Source organism: Trichechus manatus, unplaced genomic scaffold (genome assembly GCF_000243295.1).
Source record: "Trichechus manatus latirostris isolate Lorelei unplaced genomic scaffold, TriManLat1.0 scaffold00057, whole genome shotgun sequence".
Taxonomy (NCBI): Eukaryota; Metazoa; Chordata; class Mammalia; order Sirenia; family Trichechidae; genus Trichechus; species Trichechus manatus.
This window is the reverse complement of record NW_004443993.1, coordinates 10769302-10796449: the sequence shown is the minus strand read 5'-3', so window position 1 is coordinate 10796449 and position 27148 is coordinate 10769302. Positions and strand designations below refer to the sequence as shown.

The window sequence follows — 27148 nt, the reverse complement described above, 5'->3', positions numbered from 1 at the left end:
AGAGATGGCGCTTCAGTAGTGAAGTGATAGTACTGTAGTCGTAGAGATGACGCTTCGTTTGTCCTCTCTCACTTCATACTTCACCTTTACATCCTGAGAAGTAGTTTTAAAGACTTTTTCTCCTCTGTTTATGTTTTCTCATTAATTCCCCTGCAGTTTTACGACTTACCCAGCAGGTTCCCTGTCCTTGCCTCACCCCGGTCTTCTATTTCAAAAGAAAGAGAATAGATCCTGTAATCTGATATTTTTGGGGTGGGGTGGGGAGTTTTTGTTTGAAAGGTAGCCGAGGCAAAACCTGTAGGTGTTTTTGATTATTAGACCATAACTTGCTTGCTTTTTTTCTCCCCATGCCTGTTCCTATCTATTTTTTTTTAAATTGTGGTAAAAATATCTGTAACCAAGCATTTGCTGATTCAACAGTTTTCACACGTACAAGTCAGTGACATTGATTATGTCCATCATGTTGTCAGCCATCACCTCTACCCTTTTCCAAGCTGTTCCCACTGCCATTCACAGAAACTCAGTGCCCTCCAAGCAATGACTCCCCTTTTCCCCCCGCCCTCCTGCCCCTGGTAACCACAGTTAAGCTTTAGTCTCTACATTTGCCTTTTTCATATAAGTGGGATCATAGAATCTTTGTTCTTTTGTGACTGACTTATCTTGCTCAGCTTAGTGTTTTCAGGGTTCATCCGGGTTGTGGCATGCATCGGGACTTCGTTTCTCTTTACCACTCATGTGCTGAGTGTAGCTTTCTGGTTAAATAAATGCAGTTTAAACCTAACAGAGAAGACTGCATAGACAACCCAGAGGCAGACACCTCCCCCCCTATTTTTTTTAATTAAAAAAAAAAGAATAAGCTCGCCCCAGGTTCAAAGATTGGCTATTTTAAATTAATCTGATTTTGAATTGCCCACAAAATACTGTGACAAACAGGTAATTCTCATCATTTTCCACGTAACAGAAGGTAATCTTTGCAAGGGATGAAAAAGCACTTCTGTGTCAGCCTCTGACATGAGGCTCCTCCTGTCGCTCGGCCCCGGTTCCTTCCCTTCCACTTAAGCACAGCCGCCTCCGTACCCTAACCTGACCCTCCCCGGGAGATCTGTAGGGGACACATCTGTTGACTTGTCTTTTGGCTGTAGGACAAAGAGCGCTTGGGCAAGCAACTGAGGTTACAAGCAGAAAAGGAAGAAAAGGAGAAATTGAAAGAGGAGGCCAAGCGGGCCAAGGAGGAGGCCAGAAGGAAGAAGGAGGAGGAGAAGGAGCTGAAGGAGAAGGAGAGGCGGGAGAAAAGGGAAAAGGACGAGAAGGAGAAGGCGGAGAAGCAGAGGCTCAAGGAGGAGCGGCGCAAGGAGAGGCAGGAGGCGCTCGAGTGAGTGTCTTCTCCTGTGAGCTGGGGACGCGCAGAGCCACAGCCTCACTTCCTGGGGCCGGCCGGTGCGGGGGCGGTTAGAAGGCCAGGCGCTCCTTGAAGCCCCTTTTGCTTCTTGCGCGTGTCAAGCATGGAGTTGCTGGCATGAGAGGATGAAAGGGAGCTTCGTGCTCTGCCGCGCGCTGGGCCTCTCGTGTCTGTCCCGGGGGGGCCCTGCAGACTTCTCGCCCGCTGCTGATGGGTGTTTCCGCTCAGGAGCGCAGTTTTGTCTCTGCACGTTGGGGACTGGTTGTTGTGGGGTGGTGTCAAGTCGAATTCAACACATGGCGGCCCCATGAGACAGAGTAGAACCGCCCCATAGGGTTTCCTTTGCGGAAGCAGATCACCAGGTCTTTCTCTCGAGGAGCCGCTGGTAGGTTCGAGCCACTGACCTTTCAGTTAGCAGCCGAGCACTTAACTGTTGTGTCACCAGGGCTCCTTAGGTACTGGTTAGCTAACATTTAATTCCGTGTCTCACAGGGCTAAACTCGAAGAGAAAAGGAAAAAAGAGGAGGAGAAACGGTTAAAAGAAGAAGAGAAGGTAACATCTTCTCAGGGGACTTGTGTGTCCCGTCTGATATCGGGCCTCCCCGTCGTAGATCCGGGGGCTGTCCTGAGCGGGGTGCGGTGCCTCAGCTGCTGTCCCTGGCCCCACGTGTTGGGACCCACGCGTGGCTGTCTGCAGGTGGCTCTTGTTGCTTGTTCCCGAGGCTGACCTGTCACGTGCCTCCTGGCTCGACAGCCTGTGCTGTGCCCATGAGAACAAGCACACCTCTTTGACACCTGAGACCAGCTGGTACCCAGCTGCCGGTCTACCAGCCTTGAGAGCTAAAGTCAAAACAAATGCTTGCGACCGAAAAATGCTGGGGGTTCGCTTCGGGAGACCTTTGCCTGTCTTAAGACACGAACACATCCACACCAACTCTCTTGATTTCTTCTTCCTCCTCACCTTCTCTTAAATTGCAGCGCATTAAAGCTGAGAAGGCTGAGATCACGCGGTTCTTCCAGAAGCCAAAGACTCCACAAGCCCCCAAGGTGAGAAACTGGCTTCCTCTCTTGTGCTGGTGGGCTTTGCTTTTAAAAACGAAAGGAGTCTCTGACCAGCTGGCTTCCCTTACATCAGCGGGTGACCCCCAGTGCGCAGGGAGCTTCTGTTTCTGGTGGAGGCCTGGAAGTTCAGTATTCTGGCATTTCGTCGTGTTCTGGAAAGGCAAAAGGTGGCACGTTTCGGTAAAATTGACTGATGTCTAGAAGTTACTTCATGAATGGTTCGTGTTAGGAGCTTCGTAGGAAGATGTGAGAGAAAAAGACCGAGTTCTTACTGTTGGGAAATGTACACTCAAGATGGGCAACAGTGTTAGCCGTGAAACAACAGTGTAGAGTTTAGCCCAGGATTTTGGCTCCTCAACCTGGCATCTGTCCGTCACCTGGCATCCACGTGGGGAGTTCAGGACCTCCTCCCCCCACCCCATTCTCCAGAGGTTACTATCTCTCCCAGATGGAAGGGTATCCTTCTACATTTTTCCCTCTGCATACACGTCCCTACATGTATTTGTGTTTGTTGCTGCTGCCACAGAGTCGGCCCCCAACTCACAGTGACCCCGTGCGCAGCGGAATGCAACGCTGCCCAGTCCTGCACCATCCTCATTATCAGTTGTGGACGGGACCGTTGTGCTTCATGGGGCTTTTTTTTATTTGGCATTCATTATGGGTCAAAGTAATTTTTTTCCAGAAACAAAAGAATGACTTTTGGAGTACTGACTGACTATTTTGTATTCTCTTCTTAGGACTTACACAAATTTTAAAAGAGACCAGTGGCAATATTTTTTATTTATTTAATTACTTGTTGTTGTTGAGAACTGCGTAAGGTTTACATTGACTTGATTTTTGGGAGGAGATCGCTAGGCTTTTCTCCCAAGGTGCCTCTGGATAGACTCGAACGGCTAACCCTTGGTTAGCAGCTGAGTGCCTGAACTGTTTGCACCACCCAGGGCCTCCACACGTAACCACCACCATAATGAAGATCATAGAGTCCTTCCGTCTCCCCAGACAGCTCTCTGTGCTCCTCTGTCATCAGTCGCCTCCTCCCACCCCTGGCCTTGGCAGCTGCTGACCTGACCTCTGTCCTGTAGTTTCGCCTTTTCCAGAATCTTGTGTAAATGGCCTCACCGGCATGTAGCCTTCTGCGTGTGCCCCTTGACTTAGCATGTGGCTTTGAGCATCACCCCAGTGTGGCGGGTGCCAGCGGCCCATCCCCTGCATTGCTGAGCGGGGTCCGCCACATCTCCTCTTGATTTCAGACCCTGGCCGGCTCCTGTGGCAAGTTTGCCCCGTTTGAGATTAAAGAGCACATGGTTCTCGCCCCGCTGTGCCGCACGGCCTTCCATCAGGACCTCTGTGACCAGTTAGACCAGCTTCTCCAGCAGCAGAGTGGCAGCTTCTCCTTCCTGCAAGATCTGAAGGGCCGGCGGCCCCTCCAATCCGGGCCCACCATTGTTTGTAACCGAAATGCGGACATCTTCAACAGGCAAGTGCCTGCGAGACTGCCCTGTTCCCATGGGGGAGGCCAGAGAGCCGCTGGACCAGCCTTGGGAACCGGGCAAGAGGCCTGGGTCTTGGTCTGCCACTGCCTTGCTGTGGGCCTGGGTAAGTCATCTCCCTCCTGGGCCTTGGCGCTGGGCTCCGGTGCCACTCAGGCCCCTCCGCTCTGACGTCCTACAAGCCTCTGAAACCCCTTGTGTGCACGGGGACAGTCTCAGCCTGTCCCAGCTCCCTGGTCTCCCCGCAGAGGGGCCTTCTCATCTCAGTGCCAGCCGCCACAGAGGGCATTGCCCTGCTCTTGCTTTTCACTTACTATACAAAACACCAACCAGTTACTGGTGCTGACTCGCGGTGATCCCGTGTGTGCTGAGTAGAACTGCGCTCCATAGGGTTTTTCAAGGCTGTGACCTTTCGGAAGTAGATTGTCAGATCTATCTTCCAAGGTGCCTTTGGGTGGGTTTGAACTGCCAACTACTGACAGTGCTCTTGAGCAGCAATTTGACACTTGTCTTTCCTTCCTCCTCCTTTCCCTCCCATGTCACATCTTTCTTGGTTCGTGTCCCTCGGGAAATGTCCCTTACCTTTCTGTGGGGTCAGGTGGTGGGACTGGCTCACTTGTCCTTGTAGAGCTCTCCCAGCCTCCTCCGTCAGGAGGACTCATGGGCGGTGCGCACACACGTTGCTGAGGGCAGCGCTCTCTCCCTCAGCGACGTGGTGATCGTGGAGAGCGGCAAAGCTGACGGCGTTCCCGAAAGGAAGGCGTTGGGCAGGATGAAGCTGCTGCAGTTTTCTGAGAACCACCGACCAGCGTACTGGGGCACGTGGAATAAGAAGACAGCAGTCATCCGTCCGAGGAACCCCTGGGCCCAGGACCGGGTAAGCGTCCTGGCGGCACGCGCGTACGGCTGTCTCCCCCGCGTTCCCTTCTAGCCTTGTCTGTTTCCCACGGCCTCTTGGATTCTGTAAGTGTTGTAGCCTTTCTCCGTGCCGTTGTCTGCCAGCCCTGAGAACAGTGACGAGACGGTGTGCTTCTCGTTTCAGAAACTCCTTGACTATGAGGTGGACAGTGATGACGAGTGGGAAGAGGAGGAACCGGGGGAGTCCCTCTCCCACAGTGAGGGGGTGAGAACAGACCTGGGGGCGTCTCAGCGCTTGGCTTGCCCACAGATGTGTCCTGTCCAATCCGCACTGTTAAGTCTTAAAACACCAGCTGGTATGTAAAATCCGGCTTCCCAGTTTCTCTCAGATAAGCTTATCTGCGAGAGCGGGCTGGTGGCTGGAACTGAGCAGCGTCTGTCCCCTTCAGGGGGCACACATGCGCCCTTGGGTTCCCTGTGGTCCCCTAGCAGCCCCACAGCCCCCTTTTGCTGTACACCTGCCTGCCCCCCGCCCCGCTGTAACAAGAGAGCCTCTGTCAGCAGGTGTCTGCTGGCCGTCTGAGTGTCCCTAGAAACAGCCTTCAGAGCGGTAGGCGGCGTTTCTCCCTGAGACAGTCGTAGATTCGGATATCGAACAAAGACTGTATTCTGTTTCTGCATGTTACGAACTGTGTTATCTCCTCAAGGACGATGATGACGAGGTGGGCGAGGATGAAGATGAGGATGATGGCTTTTTTGTGCCCCACGGGTACCTGTCCGAGGACGAAGGTGTGACCGAGGTGAGGGGCGAGGGGGTGACCAGCTCAGAGAGGAGCTTGTGTGGGCCAGAACGGGGCGGGAAGACGAGCCCAAGCCCACCTCAGCCTAGAAGGGCTCCTCCGTACACAGCTTCATCTGTGGGAGAGGTTGAGCCGAACTTGGGTCTGCCTGGGAGGATGGTAGAATCTGCAGAGGCGAGAAAAATCCCCAGTGAGGGGAGCTGCGTGGGCAGAGCCTCTGGTCAGAACATGCCTCTGTGGGTCATTGCCGTCATAGCTGGGACAGTGACCCAGAGAGCTTCCAGGAAGCATACTTAGCATACAACGAGGAGCACAGACCTCAAGTGCTCAGTCTGATGAGCCTTGACAATTGACCACATTGGCGAAACCACCACCCAAAATAAGGTGTAGAAGCCTTCTGTCTCCCCAGAAGGGTTCCCCTATGCCTCCAGCCCCCACCACTCTAAATGCTGTTGAGCCAGGGAGCTCCTAAGTAAGCTGCTCCTGGGGCCTGTCGACTGGATGTTTGGGTGGCATGGAGATGGGGAGCGGGCTGTGATGGAGGTCTGGTTCGTATTTCACAGTCGGACCTGAAGGGCGCATGGTCATGGTGCGTTTCTGACCGACGGGGGTCTCATCGGGGCCTCAGTCGTGTTTGTCTCAGCACCACCGGGTCCCGTGTGTCTGTCGACGTGTGTCTGTGGGAAGAGGCCCGGCTTTGTGGTGCCAAGTTGGGTGTGTGATTTGGGGCTGGCAATTTGACAGCTCTGCAGCCACTGCATTAACCAGGAAATTCACAGCCTGGTGTTCAGAGGCTCATTGGGTGAGGTTATAAAGATGCTGGATATGGCAGTGGGTGCTAGGGAGGGTGTGTGCGCTAGAAACAGCAGAGGGGTGGATGGAAGTGTACGCTGGCCCCTCTGTGAGAACAGCCCCTGCCCCCTGGCTGGGAAGTTGGAGCCTCTGCAGGATGCCCAGGTCAGGGGGCATGGGCATCACAAATCAGCTTCTGACCTTACCTTGCAAGGAGTGTGCCGACCCCGAGAACCACAAGGTTCGCCAGAAGCTGAAGGCCAAGGAGTGGGACGAGCTTCTAGCCAAGGGGAAGCGGTTCCGCGTCCTCCAGCCCGTGAAGATCGGCTGCGTCTGGGCGGCCGAGAGGGATGGCTGCGCTGGCGCCGACCTAAAGGTGCTGCAGCAGTTCACGGCCTGCCTCCTGGACACGGCGCCCCCCGAGGAGGAGCAGACGCCCAAGGCCTCCAGGAGGGAGAAGAGGGACCAGGAGAGTGAGTGCTGCACGCGGGCGTGGGGGGCTGGGGGCTCCCGGGGCACTCCCGTCTAAGGCAGGCAGCCTGTGAGGCAGCTGCTGGATAAGTCAAAACTCCATCCAACAAATAACTGCCGAGGCGGGGTCTGGGGTCGCCAGCGAAAGGCACGCTTTACACACACGGGCCGGGGGTGGGCGCTTTACACGCACGGGCGGGGGGGGCCACACTTACATGCATCGGTGAAGGGGGCGGGTGCTTTACGTAGAGAAGAGACGGCAGGTCACTTGTGACGTCAGCCCCCACGGCCAGCAGGTCACTCCCCGCGGCTGACGCAGGGCTGGTGTTCTGCACGCACCCTCTCGTGCTGTGATGAGGGGGCCCCTTTCCTCCCCAGCCCAGGGAACAGTTATAGGAATGGGGCTGGCACAGAGCAGAGAATGGTCTTCTGGGAATGTTGCTGTGCCCGTCGTACGTGGTGAGGATGTGCTCATAGGCCACTGGCTGCTGTGGGGTCTGTCAAGCACCCACCAAGGGAGTCGGCCCCCACTTTTGACCATCCAAGAAGCCAGGCCAGCACGTCTGGTCCTGAGCATGAGGCTCACTCATGGTCACAGGGAAAGGTTGCGGCTGCGTTCACACTGCCCTTCCCACAGCAACACAGGCCAGCGGCACTGACAACCCCTGCTCACCCAGCCCATTTCCCAGTGAGGCCGCAGGCAGAGTGCCACCCAGGGGGATCCCACAGCTGGGGAGTGGTGGCCAGGGAGGAGGAGGGCGTCTAGAGAAACAGAACCAGTGAGACACATGTGCATACAGATGTTTACTGCAAGGGGTTGGCTCAAGCGCCTGCGGGGGCTGGCCCCAAATCCCCATGTCAGGCGGTGGTGAGAATGCTGAGTGGGGAGAAGGCAAGTTCTCCAAAATAATCTATAGCCTGGAGGCAGTCCACGCCCTAAGGGAACACCCCTTTCAACTGATTGATTACAGTACATTACACTGGAAGGTGGAAGGCATTATACCGCATTGCATTACACTGTGGAACAGAGACTGGTCCAGTGTTCGGCCAGACCACGGGGAATCATAGCCCAGCCACGCTGATACATAAAGTTAACCATCATACTCGGAATGTGAGCATGACAGCCACGTACTAAGGGAAAATACAGGCATAAAACTGGCGAGGCCACGTTCCCTGAGTGCCTGAGCTGAACTTGCCTTGTGAGGCTCGTGCATCCCAGAATCTCTTTAGGACCAGGTTGCGTGCACACCGTCTCACATCTGCCCTCCAACCTGCCCCGCAGCTGAAAGATTGACGGCTGTGCTCACTTTGTCGTTTTTTTTTTGGTGAAAATATATACAGTCCTTGCCCCTGGGCTGGTGTGCCCCTTTAGTCTCATTTTGTTTTATGGGGCTATCTAATCTTTGGCTGAAGGGTGAACCTCAGGAGTGACTTCGTTACTGAGCTAAAAGGGTGTCCAAAGGGGCCGTACTGTCAGGGTTTCTCCAGTCTCTGTCAGACCAGTAAGTCTGGTCTTTTTTTGTGAGTTAGGATTTTATTCTACTTTTTTCTCCAGCTCTGTCTGGGAGCCCCTGTTGTGATCCCTGTCCGAGCAGTCAGCGGTGGTAGCCGGGCACCATCTAGTTGTGCTGGACTCAGTCTGGTGGAGGCTGTGGTAGTTATGGTCCATTAAGGGGGACAGTTTTGCTTCCAGGTTTGAAGAGTGACTTGGGGCCATAGTGTCGGGGACTCTGCTCACTTTTCAGTCTGTGGTGCCCTTGCTTGTTTCCGACCCGTTGTGCTCCCTCTTCTCCCGCCAGTCCTCGCCCAGCTGCTCCCGCTGCTGCATGGCAACGTGAACGGGAGCAAGGTCATCATCCGTGAGTTTCAGGAGTGCTGCCGCCAAGGCCTGCTCACCAGGGACGCTGGCAGCCCCGAGAGCAGCTCCGCCAGCCCCCCGAGCCCCGGCTCTTCCCGCCCGCAGACCCCCACCGCCGGCGAGGACACCGCTGTTCCGTCCAAGGCCAGGCTCAAGCGGATCATTTCCGAGAACTCAGTGTACGAGAAGCGGCCTGACTTCAGGATGTGCTGGTACGTCCACCCACAGGTGCTCAAGAGCTTCGACCAGGAGCACCTGCCCGTGCCCTGCCAGTGGAACTACGTGACTGCGGTGCCCTCGGCCGCTCGGGAGGACAGTGGCAGCGCCCCCGCCGTGGGGCCCAGCCCGGCCACGCCGCTCTCTCTGAAGAGGAAGTCGGCAGGCAGCATGCGCATCACGCAGTTCATGAAGAAGCGCAGGCACGACGGGCAGGTGAGCACCGGCACCCGCGGCGGCCGGGCCTCCATGGCCACAAGACGGGGGCCCGACCATGGGTGCAGAGGACCCCCTTGAGGTGGCTTTTGTTGTCATTCTTTATTATTTTTTTTTTAACATTCCTTTGACCCAGTCACTGAGCACCTACTGTGCGGCAGGCACCCCGCGGGACCCTGTAGACAAGCACCCGTCTAGTGAGGGAGGCCGACGGGATCCGCCGAGTGAAAAGCTGTGTACTTAGAAACTGAGGAGTGCAGTGCAGGGCGGATCGCTGGGGGTCCTGCCCTGGCCTGGGGAGCTGGGGGATGACTTCCTGGGGAAGCAGCAGGGTGCAGTGTCAGAGCCCCTGAGGCCGCACACCCACTTGCTGCTTACTGCCACACTTGAGAGCCCCAAATCATGTGGGGCGTGAACGTCACCCCAGGAGTAGGACAAACATTTAGATTTCTGATTGAGTAGGTCTGAGATGAGTCCTGGTGGAGCAACAGTTAAGCGCTCTGCTGCTACCAGAAGGTTGGCGGTTCAAACCCACCATCCGATCCACTGGAGAGAGACCTGGCGATCAGCTCCTGTAAAGATTACAGCCTAGAAGACCCTATGGGGTGATTGTACTCTGGTATATGGGTCAGAATCAACTTGGTGACACACAACAGGGCTGAGGTGGCACCCTAAAATCGATGTTTCTAAAGATCCCTGGGATTCTGACATGAAGGGTCTCAGCACCACACTGACCCTGGGGAAGAGGGGTGCCAGCCCAACAAATGTCTTGTGGGAGGGAAAGCTCTGAGCCATTGGCTCTTTGGGATGTTCTGGGGGCCATCAACCCCACTGCTGCTCCTCTCAGCAGGGTGCTGGTACTTGACAGCACTTGAATCTGCTAGGATGGCATTGGGCTGCAGGTAACAGAGCACCTAGCATCGTGGCTTAAACGTCTAGGGGTTTCTCTCCAGCAACAGAAGTCCCATTTTCCTTAGCAGGGGCCTTCATCTTCATGCTGCAAGATGACAGCTGCACCTCCAGGCAGCAGGACGGGGAGACTAGAGCCTCCTGGGGGTGGGGGTGCTTTCCACTTTGCTGGAAGCATAAATTCCACCTGTATCTTACTGGCCAAAGTCTTTGGCTCGGCCACCTCTAGCTGCCGGAGTCAGGAATGTGATTTTGACACCCCAAGCAAAATTCCAGTTCTGGTTTGCAAGGAGGTGGGGGTTGGAGAATAGCTTTTGGTTGTGTGCTGAACAGGGGCCACCTGTACCACGCTTATACCGAGTGGCAAAGGCAGATGAAACTTAGAGGGTTTTATATTTCTGCAGCCTTGAAGACCACTGTTGCTAAACTATGTTGCTAGGTGCGATCGAGTTGATTCTGACTCATAGTGACCCCATGTGACAGAGTAGAACTTCCCCATAGGGTTTTCTAGGCTGTAATCTTTAGGGGAGCAGATTGACAGGTCTTTTCTCCTGCAGAGCCACTGGTAGGTTCAAACCACCAACCTTTTGGTTAGCAGTCGAGCACTTGACTATTGCGCAGCCAGGGCTCCTTTGCTAAACTATCGACGTGTATATTTATTTATTTTTTTATTGTGCTTTAGATAAAGGTTTTACAGAGCAAATTAGCTTCTCATTAAACAATTCATACACGTATTTTTTGTGACAATGGTTGCCAACCCCAAAATGTGTCCACACTCCCCGCTTCTCGACCTTGGGTTCCCCATTACCAGCTTTCCTGTCCCGTTCTGCCTTCTGTCCTTGCCCCGGGGCTGCTGTGCCCATTTAGTCATGTATACTTGGCTGAGCTACATGCATTGTTTGTTTTATGGGCTTATTTAATCTTTGGCTGAATGATGAACCTCAGGAGTGGCTTCATTACTGAGCTAAAATGGTGTCCAGGGGCCATACTCTCGGGGTTTCTCCAATCTCTGTCAGACCAGTAAGTCTGGTCTTTGTGAGTTAGAATTTTGTTCTACATTTTTCTCCATCTCTGTCCAGGTCCCTCTATTGTGATCTCTGTCAGAGTAGTCAGTGGTGGTAGCTGGGCACCATCAATTTGTGCTGGACGGTCTGGTGGAGGCCGTGGTAGTTGTGGTCCATGAGTCCTTTGGACTAATCTCTTTCTTGCGTCTGTGGTTTTCTTCATTTCCCTTGCTCCAAACAGGGTGAGATGTATAAATATTTTAGACGGAGTTGGGCTTTTTTAAAGTTTGAGAATTTTTGGAGCCCTGTGTTGAAGGGGTATTATAATCTCGTGGGCTGACCAGGGCCTAGGTTAGGCTCCCGTTCTACCACCACTACCTGTGTGATCTCTGCTCTGACATAACTCTTCGGGTCTCAGTTTGATTTTACAATAGGGAGAGAGCGTTTTTGCGCTTTCCAACCAGAAGGAATCTGATCAGAGTGAAACTAAAAGAATAACAGTTGTTGCACAGGCCTTATTCTTTCTGTTTGCCGAGTATCCTCCGAGCGCCTGAGTGGTGCGGACGGCCCTCCTTTCTGTTACCATTTGCAGTAATGACAGGTAAGGTGCAGACAGCTCCTAGCACAGGGACTAGGGCTGTCAGCCTGAATTCTCTCTGCGGAATGCTCTCTAAGACCCAATTTGTGCCTGGAGAGTTGTGGATGATAATTCCTCTGGGAAGTTTCGGATAGAAAAAAAACCTAGTTTATCTACACCGGCCTTACTTTGGAGGGGCCTGGTATCTTAGTTCTCTAGTGCTGCTATAACAGAAATGCCACAAGTGGACGGCTTTAACACACAGAAGTTTATTCTCTCACAGTCTAGGAGGCTAGAAATCCAAATTCAGGGCGCCAGCTCCAGGGGAAGGCTTTATCTGTCGGCCTTGGGGGAAGGTCCTTGTCATCAGTTTTCCCCTGGACTAGGAGTTTCTCCACGCAGGAACCCCAGGACCAAAGGATGCGCTCTGCTCCTGGTACTGCTTTCTTGGTGGTATGAGGTCCACCAATCTCTGCTCACTTCCCTTTCATCTCTTGTAAGATAAAAGGTGGTGCAGGCCACACCCCCAGGAAACTCACTTTACTTTGGATCAGGGATGTGACCTTAGTAAGGGTGTTACAATCCCACCCAAATCCTCTTTAACATAATCTAATTTTGCCCCATTAACCACAGGCAGAAATTAGGATTTACAACACATACAAAAATTACAATCACAAAATGGAGGGCAACCACACGATACTGGGAATCATGGCCTAACCAAGTTGACATGTATTTTTGGGGGACACAGTTCAATCCATGACACCCGGTGTGGGCCGTTTGACTTGGGATGACCGTCACGAGATCCACTTGTTCTTTCTGATGAGCATAGCAAACTAACACCTCCACGGCAGAGTGGCCTTGTCAGCGCAGTTAGGACGTGGGCTGGCACGCTCTCCTTTACTGAAACGCTCTCTCGAAGCACATAGTTCAAGCTTGCCCTGCCGTCCTCACGGTGACCGTGCTTGCTCTGGGGAGTGGTGGGGGCTGGGATGGTCCTATCTCTGTGATGCCCCTGATCACCCGACGAAGGGGGTCTAGTAAGATCTTCATTTGGACAGGAGTCCACGGGTAGAATCCATGAACTAGGAATGTATAACCAGTTGCTGTCAGTCAGTTCTGACTGCTGGCAACCCCGTGTGCGTCAGAGTAAAACTGGGCTCCATAGGGATTTCAGTGGCCGATTTTCCAGAAATAGATTGCCAGGCCTTTCTTCCAAGGCACCTCAGAGTGGACTTGAACCTCCAGCCTTTTGGTTAGCAGCCAAGCATGTTCACCGTTTGCACCACCAGGGGGTCTAGGAACCCATCCGTCTGACCAGTATCTCCTCTTACAGGCCAAGCCAGGGAACCATTCCCGCATTTCCGACCTGACGGCTGTGTTGCTCCACTGTCCCTTTGTGAGGCAAATGGAGACTTATTGAAGAGGGATTCCAGAATGTTCTGACAAATGGCCTCCCTTCCTTCCGCCCTGCTTTTCTTCTTGCATTACAGAGCGGGCGGGCACCCTGAAGGGTGGGGTGTTCAAGATCAGTCCTGCTTTCCATGTCTGTCTGCTCAGTAGACCCCCTGACCTCCATCCACAGTGGTCAGAGTGCTGTTCTCACTGGCACACCTGGCCCGAGCATAAGTAAGAGAAAGCGTGAAGCACGGGGCCGAGAGATTTAAGCTGTGAGAGATGGGCGGAGAACTGCTGGCTCACTGAGTCCTCAGCTGGGGCCTCACATCATGAGTTCAGAGAAAACACGAGCACCGCCCGCTTCACTTCCAAACCAAACCAGACGCCAGGGTTTCTTTAGTCAGACGCTGTTTTCTAATAAGGTCAAAGGATGGTGGTGGTGTTGGGAGATCTGAATTTAATTCATTTAGGGAATTAAATGAATTCCAAAGACTTTCCTCTGCCAGAAGGTTAGCAGGCGGACTCCTCCACCATGAAGAATGTGCTGCCCAGATGGGTGGAGGATATGGGGAAACTGTGAGCACGTTTGGTGATTTAGTGGACTGGGTACGTGGGGGTCACACCCCAGGAGCCCCTGTTGCCGCTGACAGCCACGCCCCCTCCTCTGTTCAGGTTGGAGCTGAGGACGTGGATGGCTTCCAGGCGGACACGGAGGAGGAAGAGGAGGAGGAGAGCGACTATGTGATGGTGGACATCCCGGACATTGGGGGTGAGAAGGGGCCCAGAACTCGGGGCGTGTTCCAGAAGGAAGAGCCTGCTGCTCTGACTCTCTTGTAACAACGGGACTTCAGTTAGAAGATCATGTGGGCCTGGTGCAGGTGGGGGCAGGGGCGGGGCTGAGGCAGGAGGTGAGGGACCCGTCCTGTCGGCTGTGGAGGCCAAGACTAGGCTTTACTCCAAGCCATGCGAGGGTCCTGAGCTGAGGAGGGAACAGCATGTGACTAAGGGTTGGCAGGGAGCCCGCTGCTTGGAAGGGATGCATCTTGGGAGCAGCTGTGCCCTCCTCTGCCCCGCACTGTTGGCTCATGGCCCGTCCTAGAGGGCCTGAGCTGCTTCAGGCCCTGGTGACACAGGAGCATGGCAGCCCCTCATCAGGGGGCATGGGGGGCACTGCCAGCTAAGACACCCTGTCTTGCCTTCCAGAGGCCCAGACCCCATGTGGCACCTCCTCGGGAGCCGCGGGGTCAGTGGGAGTGGACACCTGCGAGGGCCCGCTGCCTGTGAGCGCGCTCCTCCTGTCCTGAGCGCCCACGGCCACCGTCTGGTGCGTCCTCAGCTGTGCATCGGATACTTGAAAGTACTGCCGACTCGTGGAAAGAGCACTTTGTCCGCTTGGCAGACCTCCCCGGAGGGCTGGAAAGTTTATATAGGATATTTGACTAGTTCTTTTTGATATTTGTAAAAATTTCCCCAAAACTTGTCTATTAACCTGCCCTCTTTAATAAAGCATTACTGCAGTGTGGCTCCAAACCTGGGCACCTGCGTGGCTGCGGCCCTGTGTCAGGGGCTGGGGTCAGATGCTTGTAAATGAATTGGAACCCGCAGGTGGGCACCCCGGCTGGCATGTATGATGTGGGTGCCTGGGCGTCACAAGGGGGGATGTGTATAAACTTATTCTCTAGCCCTGACCTGGTCTGTTTCCATTTTTTTAAAAAGCGTCATGTCTGAGGGCTGTGCTGTCACCTGTCCCAGGCCTTGGTTAGGAGGGGGTTATCTGCCTCTCCAGCCTCTGTGCCTGGAGCTGAAGCGTCTGCATAGCTTTACACCTTCCCAGCACGCTGTTCCACCTTCTGTCTTTAAACCCTTGCGGTCCCACCCAGACTGCCCGAGTTCACGGCAGGGGTTTCTGGGCACCGCTGGCCAGTCCCGCCTGCTCCCGGGAAGCCAGAGCGGTGTTCCCGGAAGAGTTCTCGAGTGCAGTTCCTCCACTGAGAGCTGCCAGGACCTCAACTCTGGCTTCCAGTCCATGAGGCTGGATGAGAGCAGCCTCCTGCGTGGAGCACATCAGCTGCTGTCGAGTCAGTCTCGGACTCGGTGACCCCACACACAACGAAACGCTGCCCAGGCCTGCACCATCCCCATGATCAACTGCAGATCAGACCATTGTGATCCATGGGGTTTTCACTGGCTGATTTTCAGAAGTTGATCACCAGGCCCTTCCTCCTAGTCCAGCTTAGTCTGGAAGCCCCGCTGAAACCTTCGGCATCCTAGCAACACAGCGCGCTAAGCCTCCAGGGACAGACAGGCAGTGGCTGCGTGTGAGGTGCATTGGCCAGGAGTCACACCCAGGTCTCCCGAGTGGAGGGCGAGAGGTCTACGAGCGAACCACCATGCCCTTATCACTGAAAGCGAGGGGAGTGTAAAAGCGAGCCACAAGACCTCCTGGAGGGAGTGAGGCCTCAGCCTGGTCCAGGGGTGCTCATGACTTACCCCTTCTGGGCTGGGACAGCCCAGCAAAGGCCTGAGGGGGGTGGGGTTGGGGCTCCATTCCTGACCGTGTGTGTCTATTCTTCCCTCCCCTTGTAATGAACTGTTTCTTCCTGTTCCTCTGAGGAGGCCCAGCCAGCTGGTTTCTCGGCCTACAGGATAGTGTTGTTGATCCCGCAGACACGAGCATTCCCTGTGGGTACAGCAGAGGCAGAAACACTGGTACCCTGCCCACAGATTTCATTTCTGGTCATACCACCCCGGTTTTCCCCGAGAGGTCCCCCAGTTGCAGGGCACAAGGCCCGGGCCTGGCTAGTCAGCCTGCCCCAACCCCATTCCTTCTGGGAGCTCTAGGGGAGAATTTGTTCCCTTCTGGCTTCTAGAAGCTGCCCACATTCCTTGGTTCAGGGCCCCCTCCATCTTCAAAGCCAGCAGCTCAGCGTCTTCCCATATCTCTGCTCTTCCAACCTCCCTCTTGTAAGGACTCTGATTACACTGGACCCACCAGCTGATCCAGGATCCTTCCCTTCATCCATCTGCGAAGCCCTTTTGCCTGTGAGTTGCCACATTCTCAGGGCCAGGGAGTTAGGACAGGGCCATCACTCTGCCAAGCACGGTGAGAAAGCAAGTGAGCACTTGCCCCAGGGCTGGTGGGAGGCTCCTGGTTTCTGGGAGCCCCGCACCCAGGGGCAAGAACTGATGCCACAGGTCACCCAAGGAGAGACATGAAATGAGAAGTCCACATGGGGCTCCTGGAAGCCAAGACCTCACACGGAGAGCAGGTGTCCGCCCTCAAGGAGCCACCCAGGCTTGGTTGGCTGTCCACTTCACACGCCACATGTTCCTCTGAATTAACCACCAGGAAACTGTTCAAATATCCTGTTTATTCCTTATCGTAGTTAAGGACTTAATTACAGATCTGTACACTGGTGGCCGTGTCTCCCTCCCCTGCCGTCAGCAGCACCCTCAGCACCCTCCACAGCTGCGGCACCAAGGGCCCCCAGCCTGGGGAGGGCCCACAGCCGTCAGCCTGGTCTGCCATTGTTAGCACGTTAACAGCCATGAGGACGCTGAAGTCAAACGCCACCAAGGAGGGTAGCCTCCCCAGGTCTCTGCGGCAAAGCCTAAGTCCCCCGTTCTTTCATCCAGCAATTAACAGCCCCCCTCGCTGTGCCCCCTGGAGGAGGGGGGAAGGCCCTGGGGGTGGGGGCGGGAAGGGCAGGAGATCGAGCACGAGGTGGACGCCGGGCTGAGCCAACCCTGCTTTATTTCATGAGAGATTCTCAATGACCGACAGGAGCTCGGGCTTCAGCACACTCCTGTCTGGCTCGGCGCCTGCAGCCTTCATATCCTGAAGCACGGCTGGGTCCCACGAGAAAGTCAGGAGAGCTGAGGGCACCTGCAGTGGGAGATGTGTGGCCTCACCTCTGGCCTTTGTGTGGCAGAGGTCACAGCTGGACCTCGTTCCTGGTCCCAGCGCCCGGGCTACTCCCTATCAGCGACAGCACCCCGCTCCCCCACCCAAACCCTTGGAGCCCAGCCACAGCACCCCGCTCCCCTACCCAAACCCTCAGAGCCCAGGACAGCACCCCACTCCCCCACCCAAACCCTCGGAGCCCAGTCACAGCACCCCGCTCCCCCACCCAAACCCTCAGAACCCAGGACAGCACCTCGCTCCCCCACCCAAGCCTTCGGAGCCCAGGACAGCACCCCGCTCCCCTACCCAAACTCTAGGAGCCCAGGACAGCACCCCACTCCCAAGCCCTCAGAGCCCTGCCCAGTCCCCCTCCCTTCCTTCCCGGCCTCCTCCCCTGGCGGCCTCCTGCAAGTCGCACCAATCTGCGTTTGTCATCCCATCCTGACTCTGCTTCCCAGAGGGTGTTAACTAACGCTTCCCACTGTCCCCATTTTACAGATGGGAACGAGGCACGGAGAAGTTAGGAACTCACTCAGCATCCCACTGTGACTAAGTGCAGAGATGGGGTTTAAACCCGGGGCTGGGGGCCCCCAGCACCATCCGACACTGAGGAGTGACCACCCCACCCCGCTAGGCGTGTCGGCGAGCCCCGCGGAGACGGCCCACGGAGCTCACCAGCCCGCCGAGCTCACCGGCCCACCCAGCTCAACGGCCCGCCCAGCTCACCAGCCCGCACTCGTTGAAGGCCAGGTTCTCATCCTCCAACAGCCTCTGCCCACCCGAGACCAGCAGCTCAAACGGCAGCCAGTCGTTCTGCAGGGCCTCCCTGACGAAGCCGTAGAGCGCAGACAGCCGCTCCCGGGCGTAGAAGGTCCCTGGGGGCAGCGTGGGGCAAGAGAGCGGTCAGGGACGGGGTGGCGGCGGCAGTACCCCGCCCAGAGTCACGCCCACCCCGCGCCGGGGCTGCGCCCACCCTGCAGCAGGCAGCCGTCAGGCAGGCGCACGCGCAGCAGCGTGTACGTGTACTTGCGCATCTCACGCTGCTCCTCCTTCTCCCGCATGGCCTTGGTCCGCAGCACGCTCAGCCGCTCCACCGCGTCGGCCCTGCGGTGGGGGTGGGGGGTCCCGAGAGCTGCTCAGCGGGGCCGGGGTCGCGCCCCAGCCCTCTGCCCGGCGGGGGCCCCTGCCCACCTCAGCCTCTGCTCCCGCCGGATCTCCTCTGCCGTCAGGGTGAAGAAGTCCCCGGGCAGGTCGAACTGGGCGGCCAGGGGCGAGGGCCGGAAGACGCGGCGCTGGCGGTCCAGCCTGGCCCGCAAAGGCTCCGCGCCCAGCAGCTGCTCCTTGTGCCTCTCCAGGTTTTGCGGCTGCGCCCGGGCCGCCTCGCCCAGCACGTAGAACTCCTCAGGGTCCTCTGTGGCACGGCACGGGCGCTACAACCACTCAGTCCCCGTCACAGCAGGGAGACGCCCTCCCCACCGCCCCGCCACCATCCGGCTGGGCCCTCGGTCGCCCCTTACCCTGGTCGGGAACTGGAAGCAGCACCTTCTGGAACCCGATGGCCTCAAAGAACTCGTGGGTCCCTTCCAGGCAGTGAATGCGCTCCTGGGGGTGGAGCCAGGGATCAGGCGGGACCGGGGTCTCCATGAGCTCCATGTCCCCCTGCCCACCTCTGCCCTGGTCGCACCCCACAACCCAGACTCGCACTCTTTGGATTGGGGGCGAAGCCTAGACGCCATCTGTAGAGCTGAGCACAGACACACGCTTCTAAGGAAAGGCTGTGGCTTTCGGCGGCTCCTCCCAGGGGTGTTGGACCCCAAGCGGTCAAGAACCCGCAGTCAGGAATGAAGGTCCCCAAAACGAGGAACATGGGCTGCAGGGGGTGTGCTGCCATGGGGACGGGGCCACGCAGGATCGACGGTCAGCGTCTGACACCCGTCCCAGGAGGAGTGCAGGTCAGGCTAGAGCCCACGACCTCTCAAAAGAAGCCGAAGTCTGCATTTGAATGAACCCCCCCGCCCCCCGTGTCGACATGTTCCCCACACATTCAAGCTGAAGACAAGACACGACACACTGCAAGGATGGCGTCCCTGGTGGCGCAAACAGCTAAGCGCTCGACTACGAGCTGAAAGGTTGGCAGTTTGAACCCACCCCGAGGCGCCTCAAAAGAAGGGCCTGACGATCTGCTTCCGAAAGGTCACAGCCTTGAGAATCCTATGGGGCACTGTCTACTCTGCACACATGGGGTCGCCAGGAGTCGGAGCTGACCGGACATAACAACAATAGCTGAGCATCGCGGTGCACCAGCAGGAGGCACGACACCGCAGAGGGCTGCATGCACCTAGGGAAGGCAGCCTGCTCGGGGGCCACTGGGGCCTGACCCCCGGGGCCTGCCAGGGGGGCCTTGTTTGGAAATGGGGTCTCTGCGGATGGTGTCAGTTCACACGAGGTCACACTGGAGTCGGGTGGTGTCCTTCTAAGCGAGAGATGTGGACGGAGACCACAGAGGGCATATGCCATGAGCAGGCGCAGGCGGAGACGGAGTAAGGTGGCCACAGGCCAAGATACACCTGGGGCCCCGGAAGCTGGAAGAGACCAGGCAGCATCCTCCCCTAGAGCCTTCGGGGAGAGCCTGGCCCGGCCCACACCCGCTGGCCTCCAGGACTGAGGCTGAGTGTGAGCTGTTTTAAGCCCATCTGCGGCACTGTGCTCCGCCCGCCCCGGCAGACAGCAGCCCTCACCTGGAATACTTTGTTCTGCAGCTTGATCTTCTGGTACTTCTCCTCCTCGGGGTGCAGGTGGATGTTATCCAGGTACCTGTGGGGGTCGGGGGGACGGGACAGCACTCAGCCGCACCCCACCTCGTCCTCAGGGGAGATGGTGCCACATGACCTGGTGGAACTCACCCTCTGGAGCCCAGGGAGGAGCGGGCCTCTGGTGCTCACTCTGCCTCAGTCCTGCCCCCAGAATGGAGACCTAGACACCTGAGCACCCCAAGTAACCATGGCGGGGGGGACAGAGCCCGAACAGCTGACCACGAGCTGAGAGGGGCCCCCCAAGCCAGGGAGGTGCCTGCAGGGTAATCGCCTGGGGGACTTCCCAGATGTGCTCAATCCCACACAGGGTGGGGTCTCCACCCTGCCTCCTCCACACAGTCATTCCTTTGATGATCCTGAAGTGAAGCCTAAAGTGGGAACCCCTGATTTGGTACACCCCCTTTTTTCATCACAGATGGGTAAACTGAGGCCCAGGGGGCAAAGGCTGCTTCCTGAGAGCCATAATCCCAGCCCAGTGCCCTTTCCGAGGTCGGCCTCGGCAGGTCAAGGTGCAATGCCGCACAGCGGGGCTCAGGGAGGACCCCCGCTCACTTGGCGATGGTGTCCACGCCCAGCTTCACCCGGTCCCGGTCTCTGTTGAACGTGTGGATCTTCATGATGGAGGCGGCCACCGGGTCCGTGGAGAAGTGCTGGGGAGGGAGGGAGGGAAGGAGCCACTGGAAACCAAGCCCCAGGAGCCCCTGGGTGTACAAACGGTTAAATGTCATCAACATTGGAGGCTTGAAGTCTACCCAGGGGTGTCTCAGAAGAAAGCCCTGGAGATCTACTTCTGAAAAATCTGCCATTGAAAACCCACAGCAATTGGTAAAACGCTATTTAAAATATACAGAAAATGAAAACAGTAATACAAAAAAAGAAAAAGAAAACAACCCCTAGTAGCCAGAGGCCAAGCTGCCCAGGCAGCCTGTCCCCTCATCACTCAGATGAGAGTAACCATAGTAATGACCATCTGGAGGCCCCTCACGGCAGAGCAGCAGCCCTTAACAGAAGCCATCTCGGTGTGAACAGGAGCAAGTCCTTCTGGCCTCCGTCCACAGCCGTTCCCTCCTCCAGGGGCCAGGGGACAGCCAGAAGGGAAGAGGAGAACGGCCTTCCCAGGACCAAGGGCGGGTCTGACTCTACCACTCCCTGCCTTGTGCTCTGGCTTTACAACTTCACTCGGCATTTACCGCACCTGGAGCCCGGGCCACACGGCCCACCGACCCTCTGGCCCCGCCCCGGCCCTGCACGTCATTCTGTCCCAATTCCCGGTTTTCAGATGAAGAAACAGGCCGAGAGATGTCAGGTACCTCACCCAGGGTCACAGGAATGACAGGCGGCAGGGACAGGACGCAACTGAGGCCTGGGACCCCTCCGTGGGCGCGGGGGTGGCGGAAGGACTGAAGTATCGATGCTGATGCCTGACGTACTCCTCACGGCCCCTCTCCCCAGCATCCCACCTGCCTCCAGGAAGGAGAGGGGGGGAGCCACAGCTGGTACCCCGGGATCGCACAGCACCTGGCCTCTCTTCCAGCTGGCAACCCACCCAGTGAGCGCCCTGTGGACTACCAGTGCATCCCCAGGGAGACAAAGCTGTTCACGCACAGGACAGCCGTCCCGGCTGCCCCCACGCGTCTCTGCAGCCCTAGAGTCCCGGGCCATGCGGTGGGCAGGGCAGCCCCGCATTGGCTGGGGGCCTGAATTCACCAGCACTGCTTGGCTAAGTAGATTCCTCACCTGTGAGACACAGCAGGATGCAGGTGACCTGGCAGTCTTGGATGCTGACCCCAGGCCTGGCACGGGCAGGCTCAGAGCTCCCGGGGGCAGGGCTGGGGCCTCCACCCCCCCAAGCCCTTTGCCCTCAAGTGCACAGGTGAGCCTCCAGCAGCCATGGTGGCACCAAACTGAGTCAGCTCTCCTGCCAGCTTCAAAGTGGGACCCAGCCAGCCTGCCAGTTGAGTGGTGGGGGCAGAGAGGGGCACACATGCAGAGAGAGGAGGAAAGAGGCAGAGGAGGGCAGCGAGACAGAAGAGCACCCTCAGGACACAGCCCAGGCCAGGCTCAGATAACCGCCCCCGCCCCCCGCCAGAGCTTCCTCCAGACTCAGCCCCCGGGGATGGGCACCCCCTGAGGGAAGAGCTGCGGCTCCAAACAAGGCTCTCAGAGGCTGCTAGGCGAGCTGCAGTCACGTTTAAATGAACAGGCATGCAAACAGACAAGGGGCAAAGGAAGAGAAGTCCAGGAAGGGACCTGAAGCCGTATCGGGGTTTACTACATTGTGATTAAGGGAGAGAAGACAAGTGTTTTCAATACACGGAGTTGGGGAGAAAACTGGGTAGCAATCTGGAAAAAAATAACATGAGATTCTTATCTCATACTTAACACTGGAATGAACTGTGGCTGTATCGAAGCTTTAAATATTAAAACACAACAAACAAAACAGAAAAGTAGTAGCAGAAACCACGGGAGATTTACTTTAAGGGAAGGACTGTCTAAATATGATGCAAAACCCAGAAGCCATAAGACTGGCAGATTCAATGACAAGATAAAAATTTCCTACATGGCAAAGTGACCAAAAGCAGAATCAAAAAATACGTGGGGAGGTAGAGAAGGGAAAGTGTTGACAGGTAGCAGGTTGGCACCTGATGCCACAAAACAATTTGTGTATTAACTGTTTAATGGGAAACTAATTTGCTCTGTAAACTTTTCCCTAAAACACAATTAAAAAAAAAGAACTGGGGTAAAGTATTTGCGACTCTTCTCACATACAAAAGGCTATTTGCCTTAATATATAAAGAGCATCTATAAATCACCAAGAAAAAGACCAATCACCCAGTAGAAGGATGGGCAAAGCATACCTTCTTATGTGGAAACATGGTCAACCTAACCCAAAATGAAAACTTTCCTGAGATGCTATTCTGACCTACTAACTAGGTTAAAGATAAAGCATTTGATAACCCACAGTGGATGATGAGAGGCCAGGGAAATGGGTACTTTCTCACAAGGTGCTGGTGGGAGCATGAATTGGGAGACCCCTCCAGAGGATCACTGGTTAAACCTGTTGCTGTCAAGTCGATTCTGACTCACAGCGACACTATGGGACAGAGTAGAACTGCCCCTTAGGGTTTCCTAGACTAATCTTTACGGAAGGAGGCTGCCACGTCTTTCTCCAGCAGAACGGCCTGTGGGTTCAAAGAGCCGACCTTTCTGGGTTAGCAGATGAGTGCTTAACCACTGTGCCACCAGGGCTCCTGTGATAATGGGTTACAATCATCCAAATCAGAACCGTGTGTATCCTCTGTCCTAACAGCTCCACTTCTGCAAGTGAGCCTCCAGTGCCAAGTGATGCAGAGACGAGGCTTTTCACCGCGTAACTGTTCTTACTTGCAAAAGACTGGAAACTATCTACGTGCGTGGCCCCTAGAGCAAGACAGCCCTGGTCCCTAGAGGCGCTGCTTAAACAAGTTACCCAACGACTTAGAGTGCAGCACTGTGAGACTGCCAAAGACAACGTGGGACTTTCTCTCCAGCGGCTCAGGAGAGAGAACAGAGATGGTGATAAAGCAAGTGGGGCAAAAAGGTTAGCACCTGGGGAAGCTGGGTGTGGTCGGCAACGTAACTGCCCCCCAAAAAACATGTCCACACCCTAATCCCCGGAACCTATGAACAGGTTATCTTCCATGGCAAGGGGGAGCTAAGGTTGCTAATCAACCGGCCCTAACACAGATCATCCTGGATTATCTGGGCGGGGCCAGTGTAATCACCAAACCAAAAACCCCCGTTGCTCTCAAATCTATTCCGACTCATGGCGACCCTACAGGACACAGCAGAACTGCCCTGCAGGGGTTCCGAGGCTGTAATCTTTACAAGAGCAGATCACCAGGATTTTCTCCTGCCAAGCTGCTGGTGGGTTCAAACACCTGAATCTTTTGGGTTAGCAGCCGAGCACTTCACCACTGCGCCACCAGGGCTCCTCTATGTAATCATGGGGGTCCTTAAAAGGGGAAGAAGGAGGCAGAAGACGGAACCAGAGAGATGGCGACTTAAGAAGGATCAGGACTCGGCCGATAAGGCTTTGAAGATGGAAGAAGGGGCCTCTAGAAGCTGCAAAAGGCCGGGAAATGGATTCTCTAGGAGGAATTCAGCCCTGCCCACATTCTCCCCTAGAGCTTCCAGGAGGAGTGCAACCCTGTGCACGGCCGGATTTCGCAACTCATTTCGTATGTCTGATCCTCAGAACTGTAAGGTCATTTTAGTGTTGTTTTAAGCCACTATGCTTGCAGTCACACGTTACAGCAGGAATCAGAAACTCATACTCTGGGTAAAAGGCATCCGATGTTCTTTGTACTACTCTCAGAACTCTACTTTAAGTTTGAAATTATTTCCAGACGAAGGCTTACAAGGAAAAAAAATAACATGGAAGTTATCTTTGAACTAATACCTCTATGTTGGTATCTTAGCTATGAACAAACAGTATTTAACCTTTTACGTAAAACAAAACCAAGCAAGAGAAAGATACAAGTACATCGACAGTTTGCACATACAGGTAGTCCGTGACTTAACGACGTACTCAACTTATGATGAACCATGTACGAATGTCGTTTTTTTAAATACATCTTATCGTTAGTGGTATGTTGCAGCGCATAATTTGCTGATGTTATCATTCTCAGATGTTCACTCGAAGATGTTCAACTTTATGATTTACTGTTCAAAACACTGCCAGATTTATAAAGATAATAAAGGCAATAATAATGAAAACTAAAAAAAAATAACAATAACAGTATTCGGCTTACATCAGAACTGATTTACAGTGGAGTCGTAGGAACAGAACCCCATTGTAAGTCAGGGACCACCTGTATTTGGAATAGCTCTGAAAAGGGCGTGGCTGAGAGAGAAGCAGGTGGCGGCTTTTCTCCACCGGCCCTTCTATACCTTTTCAATTCTGCACCACACATAAGCATTACCTCTTTAAAGGGATTAAAACAGAAACAGAAATAAACAAAAAAAATAAATATGATTAAAAAAACAGTTGTAGGACTTTATGAAGGGCTTATACCAACCTGGCTTCCTGGGGGTGTGGGTGGGGGGACATGGGGTGCTGCTCACCAAGAGAATGGCCTCCTTGATGTGGGCATCCCGCTGGTCCTTCCTCAGGGTGGCCCCTGTGAGTGGGCAAGTGAAGTACACTCCGGGCACTGCCAGGTGGGCCGAGCCTTCCTCTCTGGGCTCAGGGACCTGGGGGCAATGGTGTCCAGGTGTAAGGCTTCAGAGCCAGACCTCCCTGATCCCAACCCTGCCTACACCACCGATTAGCCATAGGGCACCTCAGCCCAACAACTGAAGCCCCCCAAACTCGTTGGTTTTCTAGTCTGGAGAATGTCTGCACAGATGCCTCCAGATTAAAGGAGATCGGGAACACACAGCACTTAGCAGCTTCCGACACTGAGTGAGCACCCAACACGCACAGCCTCCTCCTGCTGCTCCTGGGCAGGGAGGCAGGACTCATGGGCGTCCCGGCCGCTCCCGGGGCCACAATCTCTAGGGTCTCATCTGTTCTAAAGTGCAGTGAGTCCTCACTAGCCAAACTGCTTGGAACCCCCTTCTGCCTCTCTCCCCTTTGAAGCCCACCTCCTACAAGAAGGCCTCCCTGATTACACCCATCTCTACTGAGTCTCCTGCCTCAGAGTAAGAAAGGCAGCAGAAGGCAGTGCTGAGGGGACCGGCTTTGAGGTCAGGCAGACTGGGGCTCCAGTCCTGGCCCTGCCGAGAACAGCTGCCTTCACTTCTCTGAACCTCAGTTTTGTCTTCTGAAAAGCAGAGGTTCTAACAGCACCCACAGTCCTGGGGGCAAGGGGAGGAACCCAAGCCGGGCATCACTGGATGCTGAGCCCTGACGGCCCTAGGTGACAACTGTTCAAGGTGGGGTTTCCCCAGCCCCCTTGGAGCTCCAAGGGCAGGGGTGACTGTGAGGTCTCTTCCGCGTCCCCCCTCCCCCCACCCCCACACACCAGGTGCTCTCAGCATGCCCTGGTGGCAAGGAAATGGTCAACGAGACCGGTGCACGGGAGAATCTGGGTGCTCCCTCTACAGGGGCCCAAGCTCCACCCCAGGCCACGCCCAGGCTTTTACCACATGTGTCCCTGGGGACTCCGGGCTCCCACTGACGGTGGCTTCCGCTGCGAGTTCCTTTCTCACTGGAAGGGGAAACGGGACAGGAGGGAAGGGAGACATGGGACCGCGTGGGGACCCTGCCCCCCCAGAGACCCCACCCACATGCTTGGCATAAGCACAAGGCCTGCCCCCGCCCCAGGCCCTGACCTCCCCCCGCCTTTGCTGACCACCTGCTGTCCTTCCCCCTAGTCTCAGCTTCCACCTCCCCTCCTAGTGGAAGCTCCCTGTCACCCAATCCCCCACCCAGATCCGGCCCCCATCCTACTTTTCACCCTGCACGTGCCCGTCACACTCTCACGGCTGGGACTTTATGACCCACCCCCCACCCCATCCAGAGTCATCCATCCGGTCACTGTTTTCACTCAGAGCCCAGCACGCGGCCAGGGACCTGTAAACTGCTCACCCTGGCTCCGGATGGAGTCCTGTGACACCGGGCCCCGGCCCCGGGGCTGCTTCTGCTCGAGCCGGGCCAGGGCCGCAGCGGCCGCCATTTGCGCCTCATTGGTGGGACCCTGGCGGGGCTGCTTGAGGGCTGGCTGGCTGGGCTTATCTTTGGGGGCCTTCTCCCTGGGGCTGGATGGAGGACAGTAAGTGAGCAAGGCCGATGTGGGGTCCATGGAAGCTTCTAATCAGCCTTCCGTCACCCCCCCCCTTTCCCAGACACCCCCACGGCAAAGAGACAGTTTACCATAGGCAAACAGCCCCTGGAGGCAGGAGAACGTGGGTGCGCTCCCATTCTGCCACCTCAGGACGTCCTGCACCCAGCCTGGGCCTCAGTGCTCCCGCCTGTAAACTGGGGGTAATAGCACCCCTACACCGGGCAATGGTCAGGGTGACCTATGTGTAAAACACTGTAACATCTTAAAGTATTGACAGGCACAGAGACGTCATCTCTCCTCCTCTCTCCCTTCCATGAGGGGCTCAGCGCTTACCGTCTACAACAACGTCACAGCTTCATTTCTTGTGCGCCTACTGTATGCCAGACACTGGGCCTGGTGCTGGCTGGGACTCAGCTTGCTCCCACCTCATTACAAGTCTCTGAGGGAGGTCTTCAGACCCCCTTTTCACAAATGAGAGGTTCAGGATGTTCAGGCAACGTGCCCTGGTCACACCACCCTGGAGGCAGGCCCGCAGGGTCAACCAGTGATGGAATGAATTCACACCAGGCCGGGCCCCGGGCGAAGTGCTTTACAGAAACCTTGTTAACCTCACC

The 27148-nt window shown here is 55.7% G+C and overlaps 2 protein-coding genes across 2 annotated transcripts in view; one reads left to right on the top strand and one right to left on the bottom strand.

The window, feature by feature from the left end:
• The window catches only part of CHAF1A (chromatin assembly factor 1 subunit A), a 36338-nt gene extending 21927 nt beyond the window's left edge, over positions 1-14411 (top strand). The window contains exons 5-15 of the mRNA XM_012556196.2: positions 1143-1372; positions 1892-1952; positions 2378-2446; positions 3712-3938; positions 4660-4828; positions 4994-5074; positions 5517-5609; positions 6616-6874; positions 8672-9162; positions 13720-13816; positions 14251-14411. Of these exons, the coding sequence (XP_012411650.1) occupies positions 1143-1372; positions 1892-1952; positions 2378-2446; positions 3712-3938; positions 4660-4828; positions 4994-5074; positions 5517-5609; positions 6616-6874; positions 8672-9162; positions 13720-13816; positions 14251-14351 (1878 nt within the window). The 3' untranslated portion in view covers positions 14352-14411. The remainder of the gene's footprint in view (positions 1-1142; positions 1373-1891; positions 1953-2377; positions 2447-3711; positions 3939-4659; positions 4829-4993; positions 5075-5516; positions 5610-6615; positions 6875-8671; positions 9163-13719; positions 13817-14250) is intronic.
• Positions 14412-16724: 2313 nt separating this feature from the next.
• UBXN6 (UBX domain protein 6) lies at positions 16725-26505 on the bottom strand. Its single transcript, XM_004378452.1, has 10 exons — positions 26339-26505; positions 25894-25958; positions 24871-24999; positions 20317-20414; positions 19690-19765; positions 18469-18553; positions 18143-18362; positions 17925-18055; positions 17678-17826; positions 16725-16933 (listed from the first exon to the last, which is right to left on the bottom strand). The coding sequence occupies exons 1-10, from the start codon at positions 26424-26426 to the stop codon at positions 16805-16807; spliced, it is 1170 nt and encodes a 389-aa protein (XP_004378509.1). The 5' UTR covers positions 26427-26505; the 3' UTR covers positions 16725-16804.
• Positions 26506-27148: the final 643 nt, after the last annotated feature.

Coding starts and splice junctions, on each gene's coding strand:
- UBXN6 (XM_004378452.1), bottom strand. CDS start 26,426: ATGGCGGCCGCTGCGGCCCTGGCCCGGCTCGAGCAGAAGCAGCCCCGG. Junction 20,415..24,870: donor TCAAGGAGGCCATTCTCTTG/GTGAGCAGCACC, acceptor CTCCCTCCCCAG/CACTTCTCCACGGACCCGGT. Junction 16,934..17,677: donor CCTTCAACGAGTGCGGGCTG/GTGAGCTGGGCG, acceptor CTCCCACTGCAG/GTGCCCTCAGCTCTCCTGAC.